Source organism: Dermochelys coriacea, chromosome 1, assembly GCF_009764565.3.
Source record: "Dermochelys coriacea isolate rDerCor1 chromosome 1, rDerCor1.pri.v4, whole genome shotgun sequence".
Lineage (NCBI taxonomy): Eukaryota > Metazoa > Chordata > Testudines > Dermochelyidae > Dermochelys > Dermochelys coriacea.
The window spans coordinates 155097173-155112800 of NC_050068.2; the positions used below are offsets into that span (position 1 = coordinate 155097173).

General features: G+C 39.5%; 1 protein-coding gene across 3 annotated transcripts in view; it reads right to left on the bottom strand.

The window, feature by feature from the left end:
- EFHC2 (EF-hand domain containing 2) overlaps positions 1–15628 on the bottom strand; it is a 118056-nt gene that overhangs the window by 12119 nt on the left and 90309 nt on the right. For all 3 annotated transcript variants that reach the window (XM_038415072.2, XM_038415081.1, XM_038415061.1), the window contains exons 10-13: positions 12610–12806; positions 8517–8650; positions 896–1093; positions 79–171 (exon numbers count right to left, since the gene is read on the bottom strand). In XM_038415072.2, the coding sequence (XP_038271000.1) occupies positions 79–171; positions 896–1093; positions 8517–8650; positions 12610–12806 (622 nt within the window). The remainder of the gene's footprint in view (positions 1–78; positions 172–895; positions 1094–8516; positions 8651–12609; positions 12807–15628) is intronic.

The following is a 15628-nucleotide window of genomic DNA, read 5'->3' on the forward strand; positions in this document are numbered from 1 at the left end:
CCTGCCATTAAACATACATTACATTACAGTGTGAGTGACTTGTACTCACACACAGCACTTTATCTGGCTATGACTTACATGGTCAGTAAAGCTTGCAGAAGATCATCAGCCAATGGCAATCTGAAGGACTTGCAAACAGTCCTGCATTTCTCATGGGGCAGCAACCCACATCTGCACAAATATCAAATGAAATAAAAAAATGTCCTTCATGTTGTCTATTCACAGGTTTAACAATATGGAAGCAAAATGTATATTTCAAATGCATGTTTTTGTGAATAAGGAAATAATATAAAACTTGTTGAAAATCTAAGGGTAAAAATGAAAATCACATTTCACAAAACTTCACTTTTGCATAATAGGAAAAACATCAACACTTTACACACATAGCCCTCTTCTCCTGAAGTATTTAAGACACATGTATACTACAAGTGGAAGGTATATGTTTACAGATTTCTAATTCTAAATCTATGATCCCAGAAAACCAGAAGGACAAACAATTTATGTAAGTAATTATTTTGAAATAACTAAAAATCCCAGGTTTTTTATTTTTGATAAATGTCTATTTTTCCTCCTAAATTTAAAAAAAAAAAAAAAGTTTTTCTATGGTGACAGGGCCAGAAACATAACTGTTTCACAGACTACTCAATACATTTGAAATGATGGAGACTCCAACAGCAAATCAGAAAGGAAAAAAAGAGGACAGAGAAGCAGTCTAGTTCTCATCCATCCTCACGTGGCTCCTACCAGAAACCAAATCCTCGGAATGTATTCATATGATATGCTAGGCAAGAGAAAGACAGAACCTGGGTCTCCAAATAGAGTTTTATCAAATTATGAACCAGCTTTAAAAAAAAAGGAGTCAATTATTAGCTTGAATTAAATACAGAAACCTTACTTTTCACGGTCATTGTATACAAAGGTAGCAGACAGTTGTCCGAAATACTCAAAGCTATTTTTCTTTAGCTGTTCTTGAGCCACTGCAAGAAGAAAGTTGATGTCCATTTCAAACTCATTTTGCACCCTGTAATAACGTCCAATAGTCATAATTTCATGTTCTGACAATTTCCCACCAGTGATATTCACCATCAAATTTCTGTAAGCGAGAAACAAATAAATTAAATAGATAAAAATAAGCAAAACAGTCAATTTAAAGCAGAGTATTTAATGTAATTAAGAGTTCTGTGAAATTAGGTGATGAACTATACTCAGCTTGTGGTGCTGATATTAAGTCCATATAGTTTAACGTGAACTCAACACTACTCAAACTGTTTTAGAAATTACCTAAATTTTAACTCTTTAGGGAAGAGACCATTTCTTCCTACCAATCTGTAAAATACCTCGCACAATGCTGGTCCTACACAAATCTTTGAAGTACCTTTCCACAGCAGTGTCCTATTGGAGTCATACTAAAGACAGTATTTATTGTATCATTGTCTATGTCCAACTACTGTACATGATCTTATTTCATCTTATCAATTATAAACCATCTTCCACCCTACTTGATCAGATATTTGTAGACTATGAGCTAGCAACACAACTGCACTTATGTCATGTACACAGAAAATACATAAAATAGGGAAACAGGCAAGGATAGTGCCAAAAGGACAGAGTGATAGAGCTAGGCATGCAAATGGGGGAGAGGTGTGAAGTTCTACTTCCCAGCACAGAGGAAGTGCTGTGAAAGCTGGCCCCACCCCAAAAGCTCTGATTGGCAGAAGGATGAAAAAACAAGGAGCTGGGCAGAGAGATGTCAGGAGCATGGTGCATGGCTAAACCTTGCATAATTCTCTGATAATGTAGCCCTTAATAGTCAACAATTAATTCATAGCACAAATACATACTGCCCCCCTCCCATACACACACCTCTACCGCAAATTTAATGATTGTTTTATTTGTTTCTTTTAAATGATTTGCTTTTTTGGGGAGCCCTGCCCAAATAAAAGTGTCAATCCAGGGCCTATGAAGTGTAAATTCTCAGAACTATCCACTGAAGGATACTGAACACAATGTACTCTCTGCTTTGATTCAGCTGATTCACTGTGAGCTGGCCTTGTACTAAGTAACACAGAAAGACCCTTTATTTACAATGACTGGAGATGAATATCAGGAGAGGACAAGGTGTACAGAGCTCCAGATAAATCTTATTTCCAGACACAGGCAAACTGAGCATTTGCATTTGAATTGAGTGCCCACCATGAAATACAACACTATACCAAAGCTTGGTCCCTCCTTTGTTGTTATGTGTTTTACAGTAATGCTCAGAGGCCCCAATCAAAATTGAAGCCCTTTGTGCTGGGCACTATACTACCACCGTAGAGGACTATCCGCACCCCATACGGCTTACAACTAAGACTCGGATCCTTCAATGATTTAAGCATATGCATAACTTTACACATATGAGTAGTCACATTGACTTAAGTGGGTCTATTCACATGCACAACTTTACATCCACACTTAAATCTTTTCAGGATTAGGATCTAAATAAGTCCTTCCATATGTTTTCTCAACTCAGACAATGACAATCAAAGCACCAAAGATTTCCCCAGATGACATTATTTTCTCTTTTGGGATTTAAGGGACTTTCTAGGGTTACTATGATCTGAACAGTGCTGAAGACCCAAAATTCCAACTCAGAATTTTATTGACTTCTCCTGCCAGGAAACAATGTCAGGTAACATGAATCTTCCCTGTACAGTATACTTGTAGTTGTGTGGGTCCCAGGAAATTAGAGAAACAAGGTAGGTGAAGTAGCATCTTTTATTAGATCAGCTTCTATTGGTGACAGGAACAAGCTTTCAAGCCACATAGAGCTGTGTGTGGCTTGAAAGCTTGTCTCTCCCTCCAAACAGAAGTTGGTCCAATGAAAGATGTTACCTTACCCACTTTGTCTCATGAATTTTCCCTGTCATTTAGTTTTCTTTTCTTTTAATTTTTTTATTCTATAAGAATGAAGCAGATTGTAATCTGAGATTAGGAGGATCAGAGAAGAAATAATTAACTGCTCAAGAAAACTGTTTCAAAGATGGATGAAAGAGAAGCATCTTCATTAAACCCATGTGATTCTGCTTTGTCTCTCATAGTGAATGGCCCTGAAAACCAGAGATCAGGACAGGACTAAGACAGCGTGTTTAAGTTTCCAGACTGATCTTTTCTCTCTTTAACAAAGCTTCGCAATAGCATGACCAATACCTCTGCAGATACTTTCTGTATATTCCATTTATTTATTTCCTGTTTTCTATGCTGTATGATTTGGGGTTTGTAAACAGAATAAATAAATGCTATAATTATAATTCTGCTTCACTGCATCATATCTAAGGGTGTATCTTCTCAGTGTAGCTTGAGGAAAAGTACATAAGAGAGGATCTGTGCATTATGGAGAAAGCTATTTTGACTCATTAACTAGGCAGACAGGAGTACATTTGAACCGTAAACTTCAGAGCATAGTAAAATCCTTGTCTCGTTCTAAGACAAGCCAGGAAGACTGTAGTACTGGAGCATAAACTTAAGTGTCCCTTATAACTTCAGACTGTCATGCAGGTGTGTGCATGTACTAAAAATATGCATTGTGTAAAGGCCTCTAATTGTGAAATGCTGTGAAAGATTAAAAGCAATAGTAACATATGAGAGAAAAATAAAATAAAAAACGTAAGTTCCATCAAAAAAATTGACTTTTATAGAAGCAGAGAGGTTTTCTGTTCGCTTTGGCATAAAAATATTTTCCCTCCGAATGGTGGATATATTTCCAGGCAGTTCTATAGTAATGCATATATTGCAAAATGGAACAAGATAACATGGTTAAGATCGTTCAAATCTGTGGATACTCCCCTGTCAGAATTGGTGGGATTCCACTCCACAGGAGGGTTCAGAAGGCCAGCAGTTGCAGGTGATGGGCACACCTTATGAGGTACAGCTCATCCCCACAAGAGCCCTCTGCACCTCAGCCCACAGGAGGTATGAAGAGGTAGCCCTGTGGTGATCCATGTAAGAGATGAGGCTAGAAGATCCACTGCTTTGTGAGTCCTCCTCTCCTCTCACATATGTGGAGGAAGACATTGAAGCCTCGCAGCTTAAAGAATGGGTTTCAGAGTAGCAGCCGTGTTAGTCTGTATTCGCAAAAAGAAAAGGAGTACTTGTGGCACCTTAGAGACTAACAAATTTATTAGAGCATAAGCTTTCGTGAGCTACAGCTCACTTCATCAGATGCATTTGGTGGAAAAAACAGAGGAGAGATTTATATACACACACACAGAGAACATGAAACAATGGGTTTATCATACACACTGTAAGGAGAGTGATCACTTAAGATAAGCCATCACCAACAGCAGGGGGGGGAAGGAGGAAAACCTTTCATGGTGACAAGCAGGTAGGATAATTCCAGCAGTTAACAAGAATATCAGAGGAACAGTGGGGGGTGGGGTGGGAGGGAGAAATACCATGGGGAAATAGTTTTACTTTGTGTAATGACTCATCCATTCCCAGTCTCTATTCAAGCCTAAATTAATTGTATCCAGTTTGCAAATTAATTCCAATTCAGCAGTCTCTCGTTGGAGTCTGTTTTTGAAGTTTTTTTGTTGAAGGATAGCCACCCTCAGGTCTGTAATCGAGTGACCAGAGAGATTGAAGTGTTCTCCAACTGGTTTTTGAATGTTATAATTCTTGACGTCTGATTTGTGTCCATTCATTCTTTTACGTAGAGACTGTCCAGTTTGGCCAATGTACATGGCAGAGGGGCATTGCTGGCACATGATGGCATATATCACATTGGTAGATGCGCAGGTGAACGAGCCTCTGATAGTGTGGCTGATGTGATTAGGCCCTATGATGGTATCCCCTGAATAGATATGTGGACAGAGTTGGCAACGGGCTTTGTTGCAAGGATAGGTTCCTGGGTTAGTGGTTCTGTTGTGTGGTGTGTGGTTGCTGGTGAGTATTTGCTTCAGATTGGGGGGCTGTCTGTAAGCAAGGACTGGTCTGTCTCCCAAGATCTGAGAGAGCGATGGCTCGTCCTTCAGGATAGGTTGTAGATCCTTGATGATGCGTTGGAGGGGTTTTAGTTGGGGGCTGAAGGTGATGGCTAGTGGCGTTCTGTTGTTTTCTTTGTTGGGCCTGTCCTGTAGTAGGTGACTTCTGGGTACTCTTCTGGCTCTGTCAATCTGTTTCTTCACTTCAGCAGGTGGGTACTGTAGTTGTAGGAATGCATGATAGAGATCTTGTAGGTGTTTGTCTCTGTCTGAGGGGTTGGAGCAAATGCGGTTATATCGTAGCGCTTGGCTGTAGACAATGGATCGAGTGGTATGATCTGGATGAAAGCTAGAGGCATGTAGGTAGGAATAGCGGTCAGTAGGTTTCCGATATAGGGTGGTGTTTATGTGACCATCGCTTATTAGCACCGTAGTGTCCAGGAAGTGGATCTCTTGTGTGGACTGGTCCAGGCTGAGGTTGATGGTGGGATGGAAATTGTTGAAATCATGGTGGAATTCCTCAAGAGCTTCTTTTCCATGGGTCCAGATGATGAAGATGTCATCAATGTAGCGCAAGTAGAGTAGGGGCATTAGGGAACGAGAGCTGAGGAAGCGTTGTTCTAAGTCAGCCATAAAAATGTTGGCATACTGTGGGGCCATGCGGGTACCCATCGCAGTGCCGCTGATTTGAAGGTATACATTGTCACCAAATGTGAAATAGTTATGGGTCAGGACAAAGTCACAAAGTTCTGCCACCAGGTTAGCCGTGACAGTATCGGGGATACTGTTCCTGACGGCTTGTAGTCCATCTTTGTGTGGAATGTTGGTGTAGAGGGCTTCTACATCCATAGTGGCTAGGATGGTGTTTTTAGGAAGATCACCAATGGACTGTAGTTTCCTCAGGAAATCGGTGGTGTCTCGAAGATAGCTGGGAGTGCTGGTAACGAAGGGCCTGAGATCTTGGGAGACAGACCAGTCCTTGCTTACAGACAGCCCCCCAATCTGAAGCAAATACTCACCAGCAACCACACACCACACAACAGAACCACTAACCCAGGAACCTATCCTTGCAACAAAGCCCGTTGCCAACTCTGTCCACATATCTATTCAGGGGATACCATCATAGGGCCTAATCACATCAGCCACACTATCAGAGGCTCGTTCACCTGCGCATCTACCAATGTGATATATGCCATCATGTGCCAGCAATGCCCCTCTGCCATGTACATTGGCCAAACTGGACAGTCTCTACGTAAAAGAATGAATGGACACAAATCAGACGTCAAGAATTATAACATTCAAAAACCAGTTGGAGAACACTTCAATCTCTCTGGTCACTCGATCACAGACCTAAGAGTGGCTATCCTTCAACAAAAAAGCTTCAAAAACAGACTCCAACGAGAGACTGCTGAATTGGAATTAATTTGCAAACTGGATACAATTAATTTAGGCTTGAATAGAGACTGGGAATGGATGAGTCATTACACAAAGTAAAACTATTTCCCCATGGTATTTCTCCCTCCCACCCCACCCCCCACTGTTCCTCTGATATTCTTGTTAACTGCTGGAATTAGCCTACCTGCTTGTCACCATGAAAGGTTTTCCTCCTTCCCCCCCCTGCTGTTGGTGATGGCTTATCTTAAGTGATCACTCTCCTTACAGTGTGTATGATAAACCCATTGTTTCATGTTCTCTGTGTGTGTGTATATAAATCTCTCCTCTGTTTTTTCCACCAAATGCATCCGATGAAGTGAGCTGTAGCTCACGAAAGCTTATGCTCTAATAAATTTGTTAGTCTCTAAGGTGCCACAAGTACTCCTTTTCTTTTAGCTTAAAGAATGACCACAGAGTGGCTCCACAGCCTTGGAGAGAGAATGCATCTCATTCCATGCCCCTCTCACATCGCCCTGCACAAACAGTTTAGCACTCAGGCTGTTCACAGCGGCACAGAATTCGGGCTTCAAAGAATACACAGTAAGCTTACATGTAACAAAAGCTACACCTCCCAAAATAAAAACCTTTTCCCACTAGATGTAAGTGCAGCAAGTCCTTCTAAAGTCTGCCCCTCCAATTTGGTAATACAAGTGCTAGAGACTTTGACACATTACAAATGCATGGCAGAGAACAACAAAATATTTCAGATAATTAGTGCAGAATTTGGACCAAAGCAAATATTTAATGATCAAGTTATTTGGTTTTTAAACAGATTACTGGGTACGTGCAATAAACTGCTTAATCAAATAGTGTGGTTTGTTAACCTATACATCATCAACTAGGGTTTTTTGCCCTTTCTTACTGTAGTAGTAAGACTAACGATCTCAATGCATTTAATGGTCTAATATCTTGACTTTGATCATAGACTGACACCTATTTGATCTCAATAAAACTTTTAACACTGATCCTTGAGTACCTCGAGCAAAAAGAAGGTGCCAGTGGCACTGACTTCTCCTGGTATGACTCTTACCTCTCTAGATACCCATTTTTCATTACTGAAGATGGGTTTTCTTTCTTTCGTTGATACTTCTGCTATGAAGTGTTACAAAGACCTGTCTTTGGCCCTTTTCTTCTCACCTATATATCTTCTAATATATTTCATCAGTAGTTTCTATCTGAGCTAACATTTCCCTATGGATGACATCTCATGGTACTTCTCTTTATTTGCCATTTACCCACCCAACTTACCTCTGAAGCTCCTGATTATATTATATACTACTATTCAAAATTTCAAAAACTGAAGTCCTAAGTAAAACAATCTTCTCTGTCCCACAGCTTTGACTTTACTACCACTCTCTTTAGCTCAGACCCCTTCTTTACCCCCAAAGCCAGAAATCTTGAAGCCAGCCTTGATCCTGAATTTAATTTCCCTTTCCATATATAACTTGCCTATAAATTTGTTCATTACCACCTATGGATCATTGCCAGAATCTAGATTTCCATTAATCCAGCCTCTGCTCAAATACTTACGCATGCTTTAATCACTGCCTGAGTGAACTACTACATTCCCCTTTTAAGATCTTCCCAGTTTGTTTCCTATACTTCAAGGGGCCTGGATTCAGTGACCAGGCTATCATCTTGCTCAAAGAATCATGACTCAATTAACCTCATTCTCTCTTATTGTTTCCTATCCATCTCTGAATTCAACTCAAAGTTGCCTTCCTGATTTTCAGAACTTACAGCTGACTTGGCTGACCCTACCTGTCTGCCCATACATTCACCTACTCCCCTGCCTATGCAGTCCTGATCTTATTCTCCTCTGGCCACACGACTAACTCCACAGAGAACAGCCACATTCATTTGTATTGTCCAAACTATTCAAAAAAATTCTCTCGCTCTAAGCCAGAATCACTTCCTTTTCTTTAAATTTCACCTGAAAAACCTTTCTTTGTATTGCATTTCACACAAAGTCCTAAAACTAGTGTAAATCAAATACAAGTCATCTATCACTTAACACTTAATACATAATTGTGCAAAGAGCTTCAAGAAACAGCAATGCTCTGTACATTTCTCAAAAATCATCCTCAGTAAACGTTAAAACTGAGAATCCCTCATTCTTACCTGAAAGGGTTATATTCAATCACCTTGGTGTGTTCAGGGTCAGTGGCTGCAAAAATCTGCTTGATCTCTCTGGAACTAGGTTCTCCTATAGCCTTCAGTTTGTTCAGGATGAGGCTGATATTGGCCATTGGGAACTTAATGGACGGGGGAGGACAGAAAATATATATTACATGCAGAAAGGCATTACTTAGTTAATGTATGTACAGTGTTATGGAGATGTACGGCACTGTGTAATTGCTAAGCATTATCATCTTCTTTGTCTCCTCTCAAACGTGCAGTACATATCACAGCATTTTCTAGGTGAGTCTGAGACAAAGCCAACTGCTGAGAAAATTTGCTTTTTACTGAAAATGTTAAAATCTCACTAAACGTACTTATCTGTTACACCTTCAGAAAGCTTAAATTTCAGTGACTGAAACGATGCCCACTCTTGCTTCAATGCAACATCAAAGCAGTTAAAGGTACATTTTAAAGCACAAGTTTAAACAGTACTTTTGCCCTCACTGTCCACTGCTGCATCCCACTTAACCCTCATTTAATACAGATGATCAATTTAAAATAAATCTTTGTGTCCTTCGCTTTTGTGAACAGCTCACTGCAGTTCCAATGTATATGCTCAGCCATATAAACTTGTCATTCACACTAAGTTCAGCACAGATTGTATTATTAGGAACCAATTTTTCCCAGAACGTAAGATGAACATTTATTTCAACAAGTGTCATTCTTCCCGATTAGGCCATTCCAATTAGACTTGAGCACTTAAGCTTCAAATCCAATATTCAGCTTTGCTATGTTAAAACCCTGTACATAATTTGCTTGCTACTCTTAAAAGTGGGTAGTCAACAAAGAATAAAACTTTGATTTTTATTTTTTGGAATAAACAGTCATTTAACAAATGCTGAATTAAGTTCTAGAAAGTCAGACATGCTCTGCTGCAGAACATACAGTATAATGAAACAAGCTGAAAACTGTTTTCTCCCATTCAATACATGATGTTATTTTGAGTAGCAAATATTGAAATTAGCTAAGGTTGGCAATTACGGATCTAACCATAAGAGATGTTGGGCCCGACTCCCAGTTACACTTAGCATAACCGAGAGTCAGGTCCAGCGTCTCTTATTCCTCTTCACATCACTCTGGTTGTGTTAAGGGCCCTAAAAGTGGGTGTACCTTAAGATCCTAGTAACATTGCCTGAGCTGTGCAAAGGGGCCTTAGTGTAATTAATAATCAACTGTTTGAATTAACTTACTTGCTAGACAGGACCTGCACGCTTTGTGACTTAGGGCTTGTCTACATGAACACTTACTTTGCAGCAAGCTGGAGTGTGACTCTACCGTGCACGAGTGCGTGGCAGGCTGGCTATCTGTCTGTGTGTACCTTGTTGACACACATTACCAGTTCCTTAATGTGCTTTGATCTAGTCTCTTCAACTTGGCTAAAACATGTAGAGCTGTGTGGGAATTGGAATTTCTAATTTGTGGGAAATTCCTCAGTGTCTAACTTTGTTTTCATTCCAAATCGAAACAAAACCAAACAATTTCAAAATTTGCCACAAAATGATATTTTTGAAAATAATTCGTTTTGGATCAATCAAAATATTTCCTTTGATTATAACTTTTCAGATTTTTTTATTTTTATAATATAAAAATAAACTAAATTTCAAAATGAAAATCAAAATGCTCTGTTTCAAAAATATAGAAATGGAACTTTATCAAAATGCCTTAAAAAATATTTAAACAAAACTGCATCAAAAATCAACAAATTTCTGCAGAAAGCTTCTGTTTTGGCACAATGGAATTTTGTAATGGAGAAATGGTCAGTCGGAACTTTTTTGACCAGCTCTAAAAACAGATACTGATGAGGAAAGTGATCAAGGCAAAGGAAGGAAACAGAGAACTAAAGGTTAAAGAAATATTGAATTTAAAAATAAAAGGATTAAGAATAATCTTAAAACTCTCTTCCTCTAGAATGTATTTATTTTTTATCTGTTTATCTCCAACTTTTATTGGAGTTCCTTACATTTGCTCAGGTAAATGAAGTACATGACTCCACCTGAAGATGATGCATGAAGTACTCTCCCTGGACCGCTGTGATGAATGAGTATACTTAATCCTAAAATTCAGTATTCAAATACCATGTATAAATCACCTAGGCATCAATACAACAGTAAAGCTGATTCTCACCATCTGTTTTAAAGTCTTATCTGCACGAATAATTGTTTTCAAAACTCATTTTTAAAGGGCTATTTTCTCAATGTTTCTTGTTCACATTCTGCAGATTGTAATGCTGATATATGCATTCACTTAGTCTGAAAAACTAGGATCTCATTTATTTGCTTAGGGATTAATCAAATGCAAACAGCAGCTCCAAAGAACATTTGTAGTTTAATGCACTGTATATTTTGGAGCAAGTTTGGTTATGATACTAGGACTACAAACAAATTGCAGGGAATAAGAGGTGTATATATAGCTTTATTTTTTTATTAATACATAACAGTTAAAACACTTTATATCAACAAGCACTCTACAACAAATAATCCTTACTTCACTGAGTGAGGTAGATAATGTTAATATTCTTATTTTACAAAGAAACAGAGGCTGAAAACCTGTTTGTTTCACTCAAATGAGTAGTGCACGGGGCCCAAAGGCATTAAGGGCTAAACTGTGTCTACTCTACCAGGACTAGGTAGTGGAATAAGGATTTCCACCCTCCCACATGAAACAGCGTTAGGCCTACCCGCCCCTGGGATCTGGGACTTCGGCACAGCAGAGTCCTTGAATGGCTGCTTCTTGCCTGCCTTCCCTTTCAGCGAGCAGGTGGGCAGAGAATAGGTAAAGATCTGACTAGAGTGACACTGCTCCCCCCATCCCCCACCCCCACAAGATAGCAGGACACAAGGTTGGAGGGCAATCTCCTTTCTTATTAAGGACTGATTCAGTGTATTCTTTGCCCCTCCCCATCTGCCACTGTGGGAAAGGGCAGCTTTGGAGAAATTATGACTCAGACACACTGAGTCTGAGGGCTTGTCTACACTGGCACTTTACAGCACTACAAGTTTCTCCCTCAGAGGTGTGAAAAAACACTCCCCTGAGTACTGCAGTTTCAGCGCTGTAACATGCCAGTGTAGACAGTGCACCAGCGCTCGGAGCCACGCTCCCAGAGCTGGTATCTATGCCCCTCGTGGAGATGGTAGCGCTGTGAGAGAGCTCTAGCTCTAATTGTGGCAGCGCTTCCACGTTGCCAGTGTAGCCAAGCGGAGACACATTTCCTTCTGGTGCTCCACCACAAGTAATGCAATTTAGGCTTTGTTCAGAACTGTGCCTCAGGGCACCATCTGGCCCTAAGGGAGTTGCTCAAGGTGAGTATGGCAGAGCAGAGGTTAGAACTCAGGAGTTCCTGACATCACATATTCTTCAAATACATTTTTAAATAATTTCAGAATAATGTTTTCAACACTTCAGAGAAAAGAGTTCCCAGATATGTACACCTACAGTTATAGTTATTTCATCAGAATCTCCGTAAGTGTATGCTTCTCCACAACATACCCAGCCCAGTAGTCTACCCATAATACCCTGCCATTCGTTTTAGCAGCTTGTTTTTATCTTCTCCTCCAAGTTACTATTTCTGCTAGTGCCTCATGTGACCACTGCTGTTGGAAGGTGCAGCCAGAACAACTATGAGATACCTTGTGGCTTTGGTTAACATTGACTCTGTTACCAGGACCAGGTATAAATTAACTGGCACAGGAAAAGTATGTATTTTCCCCTCCTTCTGCTAATTATTGCTTTCCTTTCTGAAAACAATGCCAGTGTCAGCAGATCATGAAACTCAATGCAACTGAGAGCTTGAATCCCCAGCTGTGAAGGGAATGTGTGATATTTGTGACAAAGCAAATGATCAGAGATTGTATACACATGGGGGGGGCGCGTGGAGGGGAACGAAATGATCCAATTGTTAAGATAAATAATGATAGTTCAGTACACATTGTAGTGTGAAGAAACATGGTAAACTTGGTTCTGAGAAAGTTATATAGATATGATACTCAATACATAGTACTGAAAGGCAAAATAAAGTAGCAAAAGCCCAATTCACCTCATCTGCATGCTTCTCCATATAGTTGAACGCATACTCGTCAGCATCCACCAAAAGAAAGTTGTGACCATTGAAACAAACTCTGGCTCCAACAAACAGATCCTGAGCTTTGAAGTACTCAGATATCTCACTCTTAAAAAGCTCCTGCCCAGGCTTCTTAATACGACTTCTTTCCAGGAACTTCCCACCAAGTATCCCTGGAGGAACAGAATTGTAAATAATTAGCTGTACTTTGCTATTTTGTTTTTAAATATTAGTTTTCATCTTCAAATTTCATCTCCCATACTCCCTCTCTCATTCCTGAAAAGAGCCATCTATATCAGTGCCCACAGCAGCAATTACACGGTGCACATTCCTTGACACGTACGCCTTTTAATGGCTGCCAAACACCTTCCTTTTTTCATGAAAATGTGACAGAAATTTGCCTCTTCTCATGGTTTCCACAACCCGGACACCAGCACTCGGATCTTTGGGAGGGATACAACACAAGCAATTGCACTTGAACTGCTAAAGCCAAATACAATTTTGGATAAGGAGAACGTCCTAGTGATATATACTGAATTTTTGGTTTACCATTATTCCAACTTCTTTGTAAGAGCTTATGAATGTGAAAAACATAGCACTGAGGTAGCTCTAGCTTTCCCAGATGGCTCTTCCAATGCAACTTAATTCTGATCTGTTTTCCTTTGTAAACTTGATGTCCTCATGGTAATTTTGTTTTCATATATAATGATTTTATTCACATCATGGGAATTGAGCACATGGTTGAAGGGCACTATGTGACTTCTACTACAGGGGGATTTTAAAATGTACATTATATTTAAGGGCCAAGTACAAGTGCAAGTAGGGCAGAACGGGTACCATTGTTTGTAACGCTAAAGTGACTAGCATGTAAAACAGTAGAAGGAATAGGCTCTCTTTTGAATTGATTTACTATAGTTTTGCAATGCCCAGCAAATCTGCATCACATTTACCAAGTTCTAGAAAACACTCTGTCAAGTGTTATGTTTTATCAAGATATGTTACTATGTTAAATGTGCACTATGCCAATTCTGTAGTGCCTGGGCTTCATTTCCTGTTTATATCTAACCTTTCAAACCAAAAGCCAAAAAACATACTTTTGTAACTTTTTATGATGTCTTACATATTCTGTAGTGATGTAAGTCCAATAAAAGGCTGATGGACAGTGTAATAAAATACCATTTATAGTCAAAACTGTAAGTGAACGTGAAACCCAACTACTTATTAAACAAGATATTGGATCAGATATCTTACTTAATTGCTTTACTAACATCATAAAAATGACAGAAAAAAATACATTAACGTAATGATCAGGGTCTAGGCTTAAACCCCAAAAAAGCATGAAAATTCTAAGTTAAGAGTAGAACTCAACTTAACACATTCCTTTTCACCTAGGGTTTTACAACACATATGATACTTTAGATCATACACAGGTTTCAGAGCAGCAGCCGTGTTAGTCTGTATTTGCAAAAAGAAAAGGAGTACTTGTGGCACCTTAGAGACTAACATACAGTTTTAGAAGATGTATGCAATACTTAAGCACAACTGGCCACCATGAGATTGGAATTTCAGCCCTGACTGCACTTCCCTCATTCTGAGTGTTTAAATTAGGAATTTACCTTAATGTATTTTTCTGGTTTTTTTAATGTTTAAAAGTAGTGCTTTTCTAGTAGTGCAAACAAAAATGAAAATAATAATAAGGAACACCATTAGGTTAAGGACCTGAGGTTGAGATCAGATGAGCAATTTCAATGGAAATCTAAAAGAAGCAGACTCAAAACACCAAGGAAAATGTCTTCCACAGAGATCAGATCAGCCTTTGCAGGTGTTTGTACAGCTGTTAGATTAGTATTAAACACAAGGTGAAAAATGGGTTATAGTCTCCTATATGGGGAGCCATAGGTCTCAGAGTTTGCCCCCCTTTTCAACAGAAGATTCAAAATGTCCAAAAAATTAAATTTCTAATCTAAGTTGCAAAATATTAATATCGAGTTGCTTCTCCACCTGTGATTTTTAGGATGCTGTACTGAAAAAAATAAGAACAACTTTAAGGTTTTAGTGTTAGCTTTGCAACTCCAAATAGTTTAACTTGCCTAGTAACATCAATTTCTAAAATTAAAATAGGAATAAGCAGCATATCGAATCTGAGTAAAAGAGGGAATGATCAGGCTTTCATTTAAAAAAAAAATTACTGTTACTCCCTGACTCCCATCTGGTCTGAAGTCATCATTATTTCCCCCCTACTTAGACCCATTCCAGCCCCACCTTGCTCCGTATGCCAAAGTGTCCTTCCCACTCTTCTCTCACTGAGTCAATCTCCAATTAGCTTTTCTTGGCCAAGTCCAAATCTCTCTTCTTCAGTTTCACCCTCCTTGACCTTTCTACTACCTTCAACACTATTGACCATATCATCCTTTTTAACTCTCTTCTACTTTGCCTTTCTGAACTCATGTACTTTTATTTGACTTTCAGATACTTGATTTGGAGTGCTCCCTCTAGTATTTCCTCTGGAAGCACCTCCTCCTCTTTACCCCCTCTCTACAAAAGAATTCTGTCTTTGGCCCCTCTCCTCTTCATCCTCTGCACTTTATGCCTGGGTAACTTCATCCACTCAATTTGAGCTATTATCTTTAAGCTAGGTTTCAGAGTAGCAGCCGTGTTAGTCTGTATCCGCAAAAAGAAAAGGAGGAATTGTGGCACCTTAGAGACTAACACATTTATTTGAGCATAAGCTTTCGTGAGCTACAGCCCACTTCATCGGATGCATACAGTGGAAAATACAGTGGGGAGATATTATGTACACAAAGAAGATGAAACAATGGGTGTTACCATACACACTGTAATGAGAGTGATCAGGTAAGGTGAGCTATTACCAGCAGTAGAGCGGGTGGGGGGTGGGGCTTTTGTAGTGATAATCAAGGTGGGCCTTGATCATCACTACAAAAGTTTCTCCCCCTCCCCACCGCTCTCCTGCTGGTAATAGCTCACCTTACCTGAT